This window comes from Bidens hawaiensis, unplaced genomic scaffold (assembly GCF_021521415.1).
Source record: "Bidens hawaiensis isolate Kalapana, Puna unplaced genomic scaffold, B.hawaiensis_p1.1 tig00042003_1, whole genome shotgun sequence".
In the NCBI taxonomy this organism is placed as follows: Eukaryota; Viridiplantae; Streptophyta; class Magnoliopsida; order Asterales; family Asteraceae; genus Bidens; species Bidens hawaiensis.
Genome location: NW_027497448.1, coordinates 574 through 16,314, shown reverse-complemented (window position 1 = coordinate 16,314; position 15,741 = coordinate 574). Strand labels below are relative to the sequence as shown.

Sequence of the window (15,741 nt, the reverse complement as noted above, 5' to 3'; positions counted from 1 at the left end):
AAATATAATGAAAAAAGGTTGTGTATCATAGTTATTGTTATAACTATAAATGCTAGCCTAAATCACATATTATGCATCAAGTTATACAAATGGGAATTCATCGTGACGTTATTCGAGTTGGACTTAATCAAACTCGAACATAATATAAATCGAATGTCATGTCGTTAGCTTGGAAGATATAAGTAGGGCTCAAACATTTAACTTTTTTAGAAATTATTATTGGGCAATAAATGTGGAAATAATTTGCTGGCTTGTATGACAGATTTGGGCTGGATAGTTATGGGTAAGTTTAAAATTGGGCTTTAGCAATCAGGCCTGGTGACTGGTGTTGGCTGTTGGCGTGTTGTTACTTGATATGGGCCCATTATCAATTTGATTGTTGGTAGATGTGTACAAAACCGGTTTTTTCCCCAAAACCCGGTTTGACCCAAATTGGTTCGGTTTAGAAACCGGTTTCAGTGTAGAACAAGTCAAACTAATCCAAAACGGTTCGGTTTATAAATTAGAATCGGTTTAAAGCCGGTTTGATAGTGAAATGGCTGAACCGCTGTACGAACCGGTAGTTCGATTCGGTTTGAGAACCAGTCTGACCGAAACCAGTTTTAGATGTGAACGGTCCGGTCCGGTTTGGTTTCTGGTTAACCGGTTCCGGTCCGGTTTGTTTTACACCTCTAATTGTTGGTACGTAGTTGGTCCTAGAGTCGATTTAACAAACACATGTTTTCATATTTCGATATGAAATCATATCATGAATATCGTAACTTAATCAAGGTAACAGGAGAGAGAAAATGTACGATTACATAAATTGTGCTATGTATCACGATCAATGCACAATGCACAAGTGTATTATGTGGTTCTCGAATTTCTTAACATACAACATGCATGTTTTTCAGAACCAATAAAATGCTGAGAACCGCGAGAACATGATTAGTTGCCATATATGTGGGAGTAGATTTTGTCTATCCAAAGCTCTCGTAGAAGGGCTTATAGCCATGTTAGTTCTGCAACTGTATCAACCCATAACCTTGTATTCTGATTCAGTGAATGACATGGAAAGCTATCTTATGTTTTCGTGCGGTCCAGGATACCAGGTTAGAGCCCAAGTAGAGAAATCCCCAGTTGGACCGAAGGTTTATCCGTACACCCAACACAGTCATTTAAAATCGTTTGTGTCTCGCAGATTTGCTCGTAACTGACCCTTAACACCAATGGCTCTTGATGTAACTAGTCAACTAGAGTTATCTAGTCTGACCATTTTTTAACATCATTTGTGTGAAATAATGTTTGTGAATCAATAGGAAACTAGAAAAGATAGGAAAAGTGTCTTTAGGATGTGGGTAATGGCTTGTGAAGGAAGGGGCGCGGTCCAGGTAGTGGGTGAGGTGGCTCGCGAACACCCCTACACCCATTAAGTGGTCAGGGGCGCGGACGGCCCACGTGGTCCGGACCACGGGGCTTGGTCAAACAATTGGGGGTGGACAATCAAGCCCCACTACACCCTATGGGGCTTTATTCAGTGTCATGTCATCGCCTACGTGTTGGGTTTTGATTTGATCACTTGGGGCTCAACCAAGCCCCACTACCCTTAGCCTTATAAGTATTAGTTGACAAAATGTGTCATGTGTCATGTGTCAACTTCATGTCTCACTAGTTTGTCTTATGGACACCCTTCTCTAACTTTTATGTTTGTTTTACATTATGATGCATCTTTTTCTTTCCCACTCATAAATCCACTAACTAGATCTTCTCATTTATGAATTCATTTGTTTGTTTGTAATTATATGATTGATATTTGCCAAAATCTTACATTGTCTAAATGCATAATAAGGGTAAAATTAAACATACAAACTGTCAATATGAACACAATCCAATGTGTTTTAAGTAAGTTGAAGTTTTATCGACAAAATGTGAGTTGAAGGGATACCGTGCTGGTTTGGATGCGTGTCCAGCCCGGCCTATATTGGGTTTGGACCTTAACCGATAGAAGATCATGGTGAGACATGGAGTACATGTGACCAGACTGTGAGAAGTAAAGGCATGGGACGACATTTATCTCGTGTACATGCAATTACTTCACATGTTCAGACGGTAAATTCTGTCATGAAAATGAGTATGCATACCTTGTTAGGGAAAATGTTAGAATACATATGATATTGCCGTTTATATTATCTCTATCATAAAAAAAATACTTATTATCATGTCAGATCGTTAACAAAAAAAAACGTTTGCTTCCATCAGGCCGACAAAATCTTATGTTGCAACATACAACTCATCTTAGGTGCTCAACGCTTTGTATTTGTGAATAATCATGATTCATTTTTCAGTAGTATCCCAACATGAAATTGTACCAACACGAGTAGAACATATATAAGACGATGTTGATTCAAGAGAGACGTTACGTAAATAGTCAAGATGCGCCAAAAATGTGCTAATCGTGTTGATACCAAGACTCTTTTGAGTTAAAAAGTTGTATTTTAAGTAGAACTAAATGAAGTGAAGGGGGGTAAAAGGGGTTTTGTTTGTTTGTTTTTTTTTTTTTTTTTGAATATTTCTAGTAGACAAATGTCACAAAAGTTTTTGGAAATGGGAAATGAATACATCAAAAACCAAAAAAAGAAAATAATAATAAATAAATATAAAAGAAAGAGAGAAATAGAAGCGCATGCATAGATCATCATCATGGTGTTATCTTTACTTACCTGCTCATGCTCTTTGTCCTTATTTTATGAACCCCTCCATTATCCTACTTTTTCACCCCAACAATTCCATGTATTTACCTCCCATGCCATCTAGTCTTACCGTAGCGCGTTAACTTAAAAGTAAAAAAAACGCTCCGCCACATCACTGTCATCAATTTATTGGGGGCACTTACCAACGTTTAAAAAAAAATCACATAATAGTTTAGCTAACAACACATTTAATATTTAATATTTTTCTGATAAATATATGAATGTGTGATTCTAATTGGTTGGTAAGTTGATAGGCCCCACTCAATGAGCCTCTCAGCCCGTTAAGTTCTTGGCGCCCTAACTTGTTTCTTTTTGTTTGGCGTCCATCCAACGGTGCAAGGCATGTGTACGTCAATCGGTCTTATAGTTTATTTTATTTAAATTTTCTTGTTTGTTAAAAATTATTGTTTGTTAAATATTATATAGGTTAGTTGAATTATATCTTTTAGCACACACTATAAATAGACCAATAATTAAAATTATATATGATTAGTACCATTGTAACAATAAGTAAAATAATTTTATAATAACTTATTGTAATACATAAAAAAATCATAGCAAGTTTCTTGTTTTTAGTTATTATGTAAGCTAATAAGTCAAAATATATTTGACAAATCAATCATATCAAACAGTCAAACACTCTATAATCTTAGACTGAGGGGTGTGGGGCTTCAACGGGGGCGCTAGAGTCCCTCCGCTCGCGCCCCCAGGCACTAACACCACACCACTAGGGCGCTAGCGGGAAAAACAAGGCAGACGTGAGCCGGTTAGCGGGAGAAAAGAGAGAGCTGCACATCTTTTTATGTTTTTTGGACCGTTGGGGAGCCAAACAAACCAAAAAAAAAATATTTTCCCTATATAATTATAGTCCATTTCACCCAATTTTATACCAAAACTTCAAACCTTCACCCAAAATCAATTCATCTTCTCAACTTTTTTTAAAAAAAATGGCTGAAAATTGGTTCCCAAACCTTGATTCAGATTATCTTGACGACGATTTATGGTCGTCACCGCACCAACCGATGTTTTATTCGGAGCCGCAAGAATCATCCGGCTTTCAACCATCCAACACACAACCGTCTCCTAACTTTGTTGTTCCGGAGACACAAGAATCACACAGTGAAGCTACGGGACCAAAAAGACGCGTCCACCGGAAAAAACCAGTTGCAACGGACGGGTCGGGACAGGCTTCGACTCCTAGGACGAAACGGAAAGCCACTCTGTGGTCATCGGATGAGAAGGAAGCCTTGTGTCGGGCTTGGATAGTCATTTCTGAGGATCGGCGTTGCGGTAATTGTTTTAACGTTTTTAAAAAAAAATTTTAATAAAAAAGTTAAATAAAAAAGTTAAATGGAAATCTAATTTATTTATTCATTTTGCAGCCGACTACCAACAGAGAAAGATTTTTTGGACAAAGGTTAGGGAGACGTTCTACATATTGTGTTTTTTTAATAATTTAATTTTTTAGATATTAATGTGTTTTTTAATAATTTATGAGTTTTTTATTAATACGTTGTTTGAATATATTTATAAAAAAATAAAAAAAAAATTCGCTGGAACCCCTGCTGGAGCCCCTCCACACCAGGGGCCAGGGGCTCCAACACCCCCCTTATCCAGTTTCTCTCTCTGCCACACGTCATAATATTATTGGTTCTTGGCTCTTAAGCCCCCACTAAAGCCCTCACACCCCTCAGTCTTAGTGATTTATGGAGTATAGACAACATCATTCATATAAAAATAGTATATTCTAATGCTCTCAAATGTGCATTTCATTTTATATATATATATATATAATCTTTCTGTGACGACTAACAATGTCACTATAGCATGGTCTAAATATGTTATAAATATAATGAGCTAAACTGATGATGCATATTTATACATAGAATTAGTCATACATATATATACATATAGGATAAGAATAAAATTTTTGTTATTATATATTTATAAACCATTTTTTTTTTATTGACAAAAAGTTAAAATTAAAAACAGTATATGTGTAGTACTAGTACCAGGATAAAGCTGCTAAAGTGCTAAGTGCTAACAAAAAGCTTGATGTACAAATTAAATTTTATGGTGTCACCTTCTATACCTATTCATATTCTCAAAGAGAATTGATACTAGTAGGTTTCATGCACACAAGGTACAAAGAGTCTACAAGGATTGTGTGTGTCTTGATATTGGTACACCCCACATCTATTTACACACCTCTCATATGGGTCATATTGCCCAATATGGAGCATATATGGCCCCAAATCAGACACAAAAGTGCCAGTTTTTTGTCTGTTAGATGGGTTGATATGCCTCATATTGATCAATATGACCCATATGAGGGTGTGTAAATAGAAAAATGAGGTGTCTCAATAGACGGAGCCTTGTGGTGAATAGAAATCGAAAGAATAAATAAAAAATAAATAGAAACAAAAATCGAATGTTTGGTTATGTGTATATGTAAAAATCAAACTTTCGGTTCGATTTTATGCGTAGCTAAAACTGAAAAACCCCTCCTTTTGTTAAATTCACAAAATGGACCATCCAAAATCCATCGTCACGATAAAATTTCTGTAGGAGACGATGAGATTCAACTTTGGATGAGAAGGTGACGTGGCATCAAAACTCAATGTGACGATGAAGTTGATCTCAAAACTCATCGTGATAATAAAGTTGATCATGAACTTCATATTGACAATGAGCTTGGAAGCCATTTGTCACATTCACATCCTATGTTGAATCTTATTGTGACGATGGATTTTAGACGAGCTTTTCTTGGAAGTTGATAAAAAAGGGACATTAATGGAATCTCTCTTATTATTTGAGTTCTCAACATTTGGATTATTTAAAAAAATTTTCTTTCTATTTTTCATTTTAAGTTTCAAGTAATTTATAATAGTTTTTATTAACAAACAAAATTTAGGCACAAATTCATTACTTTCGCCAAAGTTTTTTTTTTCGGCCCAAATTCAAACCCATATGAAAAATCCGAGAAAACCGATATGAACCGAACCCAAACAACAACCAATATCGAAAAACCCCTACACGAAATGTCTTATCCCAAATTCATTATTTTTTACCAATATTTTTTTAGAAAAATTTCAAAAATAGACATCTTTGATCAAAATTTTACCAAAATAGACATGCCTATTTTAACCTACATATCTCTAATCATTGGTTTTTTTGACCAATAAATAACTGACACATCACCGAAGCCGGCTAAGACGGTTAAGTCTTAGCCGCCACTTTATTGGCACGAAATTTTATGAAAAGTAAACGAGTCTCACCTTTAGCCAATAAAAATTCGACATGTGTCAAAGGCGGCTAAACTTAGCCTACATCTATGGTTATATAGCCGGCATCTATGACTCTTAGCCGGCGTTGAGATACGTGTCTATTTACTTAGCCGGCTCCAAAAATTCCTTCTTAGCCGGCTCCAACTCGGCTTGTAGGCTAAGGCTTCACTTAGCAGCCTTCTTTTTTTCATTTAGCCGTCAAAATTCATATTTTACCAACCTTACCAACTCTATTAAATATTTAGCCTACTTCACTTAGCCGTCTTCTTAGCCGGTGTAAATTTAGCCCCCAAAATTAAATATTCTTACCTACTCAATTAATTATTTAGCCGGTTTCGCTTAACCATCAAATATTTTTCTCTTAGCCGGCCTGTTTTGGCTATTAGAAATAAATACATTTACCTACCCAAATTTAATTTTTCACCAACCACTTTTATAAAAATATAAAACCATCTTCACTCCATCTTATAAAACTATCTTCACCCTATCAAACTTTTTTTACTTTCTTATCATAAGATCCTCATTTTTTTTTAAAATATGTTTGTTAACATCGTCGTTTATAGTGGTGGGAATTGGCTGAGTAAAGCCTACAATCTGATATGAGTAAACGACGACGTTAAAAAATATATATTTTTTAAATGAGGATCGTATGTGATAAGAAAGTAAAGAGTTTGATATGGTGAATATGGTTTTATAAGATGAAGTGAATATGATTGTATAGTTTTATAAAAATGGTTGGCGAAAAATTAAATTTGGGTAGGTAAATGTATTTATTTCTGACAGCTAAAACATGCCGGCTATGAGAAAATAAATTGACGGCTAGGCGAAACCGGCTAAATAATTAATTGAGTATTTAAAAAATTTAATTTGGGGGCTAAAATTAGACGGCTAAATAAAAAAAGAAGGCGGCTAAGTGAAGCCTTAGCCTATAGGCCGAGTTGGAGCCGGCTAAGAAGGAATATCTCAAGCCGGCTAAGTAAATAGACACGTATCCCGAAGCCGGCTAAGAGTCATAGATGCTGGCTAAATAACCATAGATGTAGGCTAAGTTTAGCCGTCGTTGACACGTGTCGAATTTTAATGGCTAAAGGTGGGACCCGTTTACTTTTCATAAAATTCTGTGCCAATAAAGTGGCGGCTAAGGCTTAGCCGGCTTCGGTGACGTGTCAGTTGTTTATTGGTTAAAAAACCAATGATTAGAGAGATGTAAGCTAAAATAGACACGTTTATTTTGGTAATTTTGGTCAAAGATGTCTATTTTGGTAATTTTCCTTATTTTTTTTCCGCTACAAAATTTTCAAGCTCAAATTGTGAAAAACTGAAACCACCAGAACTGAACTAAACCATACCCAACCCAAAAATCCAATATATAACGTCTTTAAAAAAACCAAAATTTCGGTTTTCTGCTTCATTTTTAGCTAAAAACCGAACAAAACCGTACCCAAACCAAAAATCCCAAAAATAGCGTCTTTTATAAAACAAAAACAAAAAAAAACCAAAATTTCGGTTCTTTACTTTGTTAGCTAAAAACCGAACCGAACCAAACCAAACCAAACCAAACCAAACCAAACCAAACCGACTCACACGAGCAAATCACCCTCTCATTCAAGATTGTCAATCTTGTAAATCCCACCTACAATTTTGGGCAATTTGGTAATGAAACCATAGGGGCAAAAGGCACAAAAGACAAGCAAAATCCCAAATTAATGGCACCATAGGCTGCTGCTTCAGTCTGTGTTTCAGTCTACTGGTAATACAGTAGTAGTAGTATAGACTCTTTACCGGTCAAACCCATTAGGGTTCTTTAAACCTCCTTCATTATTATTATTATTATTATTATTATTATTATTATTATTCAATTTCAACATGTTTGAATGAATGATCAAGAAGATTATGATGTCATGCAAAGATGGTAAAGGTGGGATAATGGATAATGGGAAGTATGTTAGATACACACCTGAGCAAGTTGAGGCTTTGGAAAGAGTTTATTATGAGTGTCCAAAACCAAGTTCCATTCGTAGGCAGCAGCTTATTAGGGATTGTCCTATTTTGTCTAATATTGAGCCTAAACAGCTCAAGGTTTGGTTTCAGAATAGAAGGTATGGTCAATGGTTTGTGTTTTTGTGATTAAAGTTTGTTGCTTTTTTGGTTCAAGAATCAAGGTTGTAGGATTTTAAGTGTTGGGTTGTTGGTGGTTTGTAACGAGTGTTACTTGTGTGTGTAAATCTTTAGTTTTTTCTGCTTAAAGTTTGTAGCTTTTTAGGTTGGTATTTTGTTAAGATTGTTATTTGGGTGTGTAAATCTTTAGTTTTTCTGCTTAAAGTTGTTAGCTTTTTAGGTGTTGTGATTTTTATGTTTTGATAGATTGTGAAATGTGTGTTGAATAGCTTTTTAGTATTGAAATCTTGGTGTTTTGTTATGGTTATGTTATAGGTGTGCAAATCTTTAAATTTTCTGCTTTAAGTTAATAATTTAGTAAATTTTGAATTCTTGATGTTTTGTAAAGATTCTTGAATTTTTCTTGGTGTTTTGTATCATTAGTGTTCGAAACCGAGTTCTATTCGTAGGCAGCAGCTTATTAGGGATTGTCTTATTTTGTCTAATATTGAGAGATTGAGTCTAAACATATCAAAGTTTGGTTTCAGAATAGAAGGTATAGTAAATGGATGTGTTTTTGTAATTAAAGTTTGTTGCTTTTTGTTAAATGGTTATGGTTTTCTAGTTCAAGAATCAAGATTTTGTGAAGATTGTTATATGGGTGTGTAAATCTTTAGTTTTTCTGCTTAAAGTTTTTAGCTTTTTAGGTGGTTTGTTTTTATACTTTGTATAGGTTATGAAATGTGAATTCAAATCTTTATTGTTCTTCAAGTTCATGGCTTTTTAGTCTTGAAAGTTGAAATCTTTAATTTTTCTGCTTCAAGTTAATAGATTATTAAATGCTGAATTCTTGATGTTTTTTAAAGATTCTTGTATGGATATGCAAATTTGTTATTTTTTCTGCTTCAGGTTTATAGATTTTTAGGTCTTTATTTTCCTTAAAGATTCTTGTATGGATATGCAAATTTGTTATGTAGTCTTTCTCCATATTTTGTCATACAGATGCCGGGAAAAACAGAGAAGAGAGGCTTCACGCCTTCAAGGCGTGAACCGAAAACTGTCCGCTATGAACAAACTCTTGATGGAAGAAAATGAAAGATTGCAGAAGCAAGTGTCACATCTGGTGTATGAAAACGGTTGTTTTCGCCAACATACCGAGAACGTAAACATTCTTAATACTTTTTATTCACATTCCATTTACTATTTATTTATTGTAATTAATATATAAAGTAACTAACATTTTCGAGTACTGCAGACGACACTTGCTACAAAAGACACGAGTTGTGAGTCGGTGGTGACGAGTCATTTGACTCAGAATCCACCACAGGATGCTAGTCCTGCAGGGTTAGTGATTAGTGATGATTAATTCAGTTTTTTTTTAATTATTATAAAAATCAGTTGGTTATTAAATCTTAATTTGTGTATTATTTCAAGACTTATGTCCATTGCCGAAGAAACTTTAACAGAGTTTCTCTCGAAGGCTACTGGAACCGCTGTCGAGTGGGTCCAAATGTCTGGAATGAAGGTATCCTTCTTGTTTATTATTTCAGTTTCAATGAATTTGTATTAAATTGATTTACTTTTTTTTAAAAAATATTTGAATTGTTTTTGTTTCTTGTAGCCTGGTCCGGATTCCATTGGAATCGTTGCTATTTCTCATGGTTGCACTGGTGTAGCAGCACGAGCCTGCGGTCTAGTCAGTCTTGAGCCTACAAGGGTGAGTGCATTTTCAAGTAGACTAAGAAAGTTCAAAATAAAACAAAAAATCTTGAAAATTTGAAACATGCTATGAGAAAGTTAATGCCTTTTTGGGTAAATTAAGAAAGTTAAAACTAAAATAAAAAATTTTGAAATAAATTTTTTAAAAATTGGTGGATACTGGTGCGGTTCGGTGCGGTTTTTGATTAAAACTGAACCGAAAACCAAAACTTCGGTTTTTGGAGTATTTGAAACCGTTCGGTTTCGGTTTTTTTTGGTTTTTGCCATTTGATCTTGAAAATTTTAGGTCAAAAAAAAGTTTTCAAAAAATAATTAATTTAAGTATAAATAATTTTGTTAATTGATAAATAATAGACTATTAAACATTTTACCAAAAATATTTGAGTTACATGTTTATCAAATTCTTATAAATTACTTAATATAAAATATAAAAAAACAAAAATTTAGGAATTCGGTTTGGTTTTTTTTTCGGTTTTTATTATATGCAAAACCAAAACCGAACCGGTAGTTCGGTTTTTACAAAAACATAAAACCAAACCGTCGGTTTTTGTTTCGGTTCGGTTTTATCGGTTCTGGATTGATTTTTTCGGTTTCTTACACACCCCTATATACTGGAACAAAAAATGTTGAAATTTGGCAACAATTCAAACAATCTTGAAAATATGAAGTAAAGATCGAAAAAAGCTTGAAACTTTAAAAGTTTAATTTCAGGTAGATTAAGAAAGTTCAAAGTAAAACGAAAAATCTTGAAAATTTGATGGAACTTGAAAAATTTTAAGAGAAAGTTGACATTTTTTAAAAATTTTTGAAAAATTGGCTGACATCGGAACAAAAATCTTGTAAATTTGATGGAAATAAAAAAAGCCTTGAAAATTTGACGGCTATTCGAAAAATCTTGAAAATACCATGTTGAAAAAAAAGCTTTCAAGTTTAAGTTTTTATTTCAGGTTGCTGAAATCCTCAAGGATCGCCCCTCATGGTATCGTGATTGTCGGGCTGTTGATGTGGTTAACTTGCTACCCACTGCCAATGGTGGAACCGTTGAGCTTTTATATATGCAGGTTGGTAACACTTGTTAACATTTCTTTTCACTTATATTAACTCTAATATTATTTACTGGTGTAGCTTTATGCTCCTACAACTTTGGCTCCTGCACGCGATTTTTGGCTGCTGCGTTACACTTCTGCTACCGAAGATGGCAGTTTAGTGGTACTTAACTCTATTTAAAGCATCTCATATTCTATTTCTTGATTATATATGTATTATAACAACCAATTTTCTGTTATATGAAAATTTATAGGTTTGTGAAAGATCACTAACCAACATTCAAAACGGTCCTAACATGCCATCCGTTCAAAACTTTGTGCGAGCCAAAATGTTGCCTAGCGGTTACCTCATTAGACCTTGTGAAGGAGGTGGTTCAATTATTCATATTGTTGATCATATGAATTTAGAGGTAAATATATTGTATTTATTTATATTTTTACTTATACTTTGTTTGACTTTATCAAGGGTGCAAACGAGATGAGCCGAGCACTAGGCTCAAGCTCAGCTCACTTATTATTTGTTGAATAATTTATGTACATTTATAAATATTTTTTATATGCATTTTAATTATAAATTTTATATATAACATATAATATATATATATTTTTTGTTTTGTCATAATTTTATATATGATAATAATTATATTATAAATTTATAATATGTTTATGCATGTGTTGTTAACTATAGGCATGGAGTGTACCCGAAGTGTTGCGCCCGTTGTACGAATCATCTACCGTTCTTGCTCAAAAAACGACAATGATGGTAATTAATATCTCGATTCTTTTTTAATCTTTTAATACATTTGGATTAAGCTTATTTAAATTTTATATTTCAACAGGCGTTACGCCAGCTCAGACAGATAGCTCAAGAAGCTTCCCAACCAAGCGGCCCTAACTGGGGTCGAAGACCCGCAGCATTAAGAGCACTTAGCCAACGGTTAAGCCGGTTCGTCTATAAAAACCGTCATTTCGACTTTTCGTCAATTCCAACTTTTCCAGGGTTTTTGTGTAAAATCTTTGAATTCGCAGGGGGTTCAACGAGGCTGTAAACGGGTTCACAGACGAAGGCTGGTCGTTAATCGATAATGACGGGAACGATGATGTCACCATTCTCGTTAACTCTTCTCCCGAAAAACTTATGGGATTGAATCTTCCTTTTGCAAATGGATACACTCCTGTTAGTAATGCTGTATTATGCGCTAAAGCGTCAATGCTGTTACAGGTCAGCATTTTGTTGCCACGTCAGCTATTTATTTACATGTCAGCCTTTTGTTGCCACATCACATGTCAGCCCTTTTTGCCACGTCAGCTGTTCATTTACATGCCAGCCTTTTGTTGCCACGCCAGCTATTTATTTACATGTCAGCCTTTTGTTGCCACATCAGCTATTTATTTACATGTCAGCAAATTTCTTTTTTTTTTTGCAGAATGTTCCTCCTGCTCTCCTCTTAAGGTTCTTGAGGGAACATCGGTCCGAATGGGCCGACACCAGTATCGATGCATACTCTGCAGCAGCGGTCAAACTTGGTCCGTGTGGCGTACCTGGGTCACGAGTTGGTAATTATGGTGGTCAAGTTACTCTTCCACTTGCTCAAACGATCGAGAACGAAGAGGCAAGTTAAATCTTTATTAAATAAATTTGTATTCCCAGTTCCCATTGTTACAAAAATCATGACCGAAAGTAATAAAGTTCCAAACTTTATAGTTATTGGAGGTTATTAAGCTGGAGGGTGTTGAGCATTGTCAAGAAGACGCGTTAATAATGCCTCGAGACATGTTTCTTCTTCAAGTATGTGGTTTTTTTATTAACCTCACTATTTTCGGTGTGTTTACGAAATTGTTTTTATGCGTTTAACGTTATGATTTGATTAATAGCTATGCAGTGGGATGGATGAGAATGCTGTAGGAATGTGTGCTGAACTTATATTTGCTCCGATTGATTCGTCTTTTGCTGACGATGCACCTCTTTTGCCTTCCGGCTTTCGCATCATTCCTCTCGATTCTAACAAGGTTAAATAGCATTTTATTCTGTTTTATATTATTATTTATGAAATTTTTTTGCCCTCGAATGCATGCGAATATTGATAATAATAATAATAATACTAATCTAATAATAAGGCTTTGGATCAAATACAAATGACTTTTGTCGTGAAAAGTGTACAAATTACTAGAGTAATTATGAAAACACTAGAGTAATTATTATTACGAGTGAACTGCGGTTTTCGTACCTGTGGTTTGTCTAAATATGTGGTTTTAGCCCAATAGTTTCAAATTTACGATTTCGTTCATGTGGTTTCATTTCACTTGCAATTAATCCCGATCCCACTAACCCCGTTAAGTCTGGTAGTTAAACCTATCAACGTGTCCCTCACGTGAGGGGCATTTTGTCTTTTTTCTCCCCAAATAAACCCCAACCCTAATTCGCAAGCCCCCTCACGGGAGGACTGGGGTGTATTTGGAGAAAAAAGAACAAAACTGCCCCTCACGTGTGGGGCACACTGATAGGTTTAACGATCATACTTAACGGCGTTAGTGTGGTTGGGTTTAATTGCAAGTGCAATGAAACCACATGGATGAAAATCGCAAATTTGAAACTATTGGACTAAAAGTGCAGATTTGGACAAACCACAAGGACGAAAACCGCGGTTTACTTTATTATTAAACTTTTGAACTAGAGTAATTATTGTTACACTATTTTATTTTTTATAACATAATTACTCTAGTTTAAAACTGTAATTACTCTAGTTATTTGTATGTTTAGTAGTTTAATTTTATTTGTACAGTATCCCACCCCTAATAATAATAATATACGCAGGATACACCAACTCCAAACCGCACTCTCGATCTAGCATCCGCATTAGACCTTGGCGGGTCCGGAAACAAGTTATCCGGTGATCATAATACCGCAAGCGGGACCACACGATCCGTAATGACAATTGCATTTGAATTTGCATTTGAAACTCACATGCAAGAAAATGTAGCATCAATGGCTCGCCAATACATTCGAACCATTATCTCATCGGTTCAGAGGGTGGCATTGGCCCTGGCTCCATCTCACATGAACCCTAATGGCAGTCTAACCGCACCCATATGCATGCCCGAAGCATATACTTTGGCTAAGTGGATCTGCGATAGTTATAAATGTTATTTAGGTGTTGAGCTTCTTAAAAGTGGTGGTCATGGAAACGAGTCGGTTCTTAAGTCGCTCTGGCACCATAATGATGCTATCATGTGTTGCTCTCTTAAGGTGCGCCTTTTATTTTCGGTCAACTGAATCAACAACCAAAAATTCGGTGTTCGACAGCCGTTTGCTTTTTTTTTTCTGGTTTTCAAGCTCGAGCTCGTCTTGTTTATTATTTATTTATTTTTTTATATTTTTATCATACTTTTATGTATAATAATAATTTTATATAAATATATATTTAATATGTTAGATAAAACTTATATAAACAAAAAGTTCATTTAGGCTTGCGAGCCACTTGAGCTCGATATGTGTAGCTTGGGCTCAAATCGTTTACTAAATGAGCCTAAAAAATGCTCGAGCTCGGGCTCCAGCTCGTTTAGGCTTGCGAGTCGCTTGACCTTGATATGGGTTCGATTCTGCTTGGTTTTACTATTTGGGCTTGAAAGTTTAAGACGAAAAAGTGTGCCCAAAATAGTGAATTTGAGCCTAATGCTTTGCCTTAGGTTTTTTTTTTGCTAATTAATGATTAATTGATCATTACATATACGGGCTTAAAACATTTAGGCTAAACCGTCTAATTTATTATAAATTACTTAAATTCGGTTTTTTTCAATTCTGTTTGGTTTTTTGTTGATAACAAAACCGAACTCAGACAAAAAAAAATGTCTTTTAAAAAAACATAAAAATCAAGCTGCCGGTTTTTTTGGGTTCTTTTATTTATAGTTACACTTCGGTTATATTGGTTTTGTAATGTAACTATTCTGTACTTATTAGGTAACCGTTGATGCAGGCAATGCCGGTTTTTTCATTTGCAAACCAGGCTGGTCTCGATATGCTGGAGACCACGCTTACCGCACTTGAAGAAATCAGTTTGGAGAAGATTTTAGATGAACATGGAAGAAAGAGTCTTTATTCCGAGTTTCCACAGATAATGCAACAGGTTATGATCCACTTTTTTTTTTTTTAAGTAAATTAATAATTTGATGCGCAAAAATATGATTTTGGTTGACTGTGTTACTATTGTAGGGCTTTGCATGTCTTCAAGGGGGGGTATGTTTATCGAGCATGGGGAGACCGGTTTCTTATGAGAGAGCAGTGGCGTGGAAGGTGATTAACGAAGAAGAAAACGCGCATTGCATCTGTTTCATGTTTATTAATTGGTCGTTTGCTTAACTACGTTTTATTTTCAAAACTCGTGTTTGGAAGCAACTGTGACTTGGTTTTGTGTTTTGCTATTCCTGTAGTTTGACTTTGACTTTTGATGTGCAGCTTTTGTTTTTGATCAAACTGCCTATGTCGAGACTTTTCTGTTCACTGCTTATGAGCTTCATATTTCCACTCGTAGCTTAAATTATGGGTTTTTATATTAAGGTATTTCTAGTCATATTTTTTCGTATCTGACTGGTCCAAGAGTCTGATAACTCTTGAATCGGCTCCTTAGGTTAAGTGTGGTGGAGGGGTTATAAAATGGGGCGTTTTGTGTTATGTGACACCCAGTCAGTAAATGGTAGGTTTTGTTTTAGGGGTGTAATTATATATATATATATATATATATATATATACATACATACGTATATATATATATATAGAGAGAGAGGGAAGATGCAATACGCTAATTGCTTAACGTACAATACGTACGCGAATCCATTTTTTACGAAATCAGTCCATCAAATCACATC

At 35.0% G+C, this 15,741-nt stretch overlaps 1 protein-coding gene across 1 annotated transcript; it reads left to right on the top strand.

The window, feature by feature from the left end:
• The first annotated feature begins 7,703 nt into the window (after positions 1 to 7,703).
• LOC143593371 (homeobox-leucine zipper protein ATHB-15-like) lies at positions 7,704 to 15,292 on the top strand. The gene is made up of 17 exons (XM_077073028.1): positions 7,704 to 8,115; positions 9,116 to 9,275; positions 9,369 to 9,457; positions 9,548 to 9,638; positions 9,735 to 9,830; positions 10,780 to 10,893; positions 10,958 to 11,041; positions 11,133 to 11,288; positions 11,567 to 11,641; positions 11,718 to 11,824; positions 11,908 to 12,100; positions 12,306 to 12,491; positions 12,584 to 12,667; positions 12,754 to 12,888; positions 13,694 to 14,125; positions 14,853 to 15,002; positions 15,089 to 15,292. Exons 1-17 carry the CDS (start codon positions 7,895 to 7,897, stop codon positions 15,233 to 15,235), a joined length of 2,520 nt encoding a protein of 839 aa, XP_076929143.1. The 5' UTR covers positions 7,704 to 7,894; the 3' UTR covers positions 15,236 to 15,292.
• Positions 15,293 to 15,741: the final 449 nt, after the last annotated feature.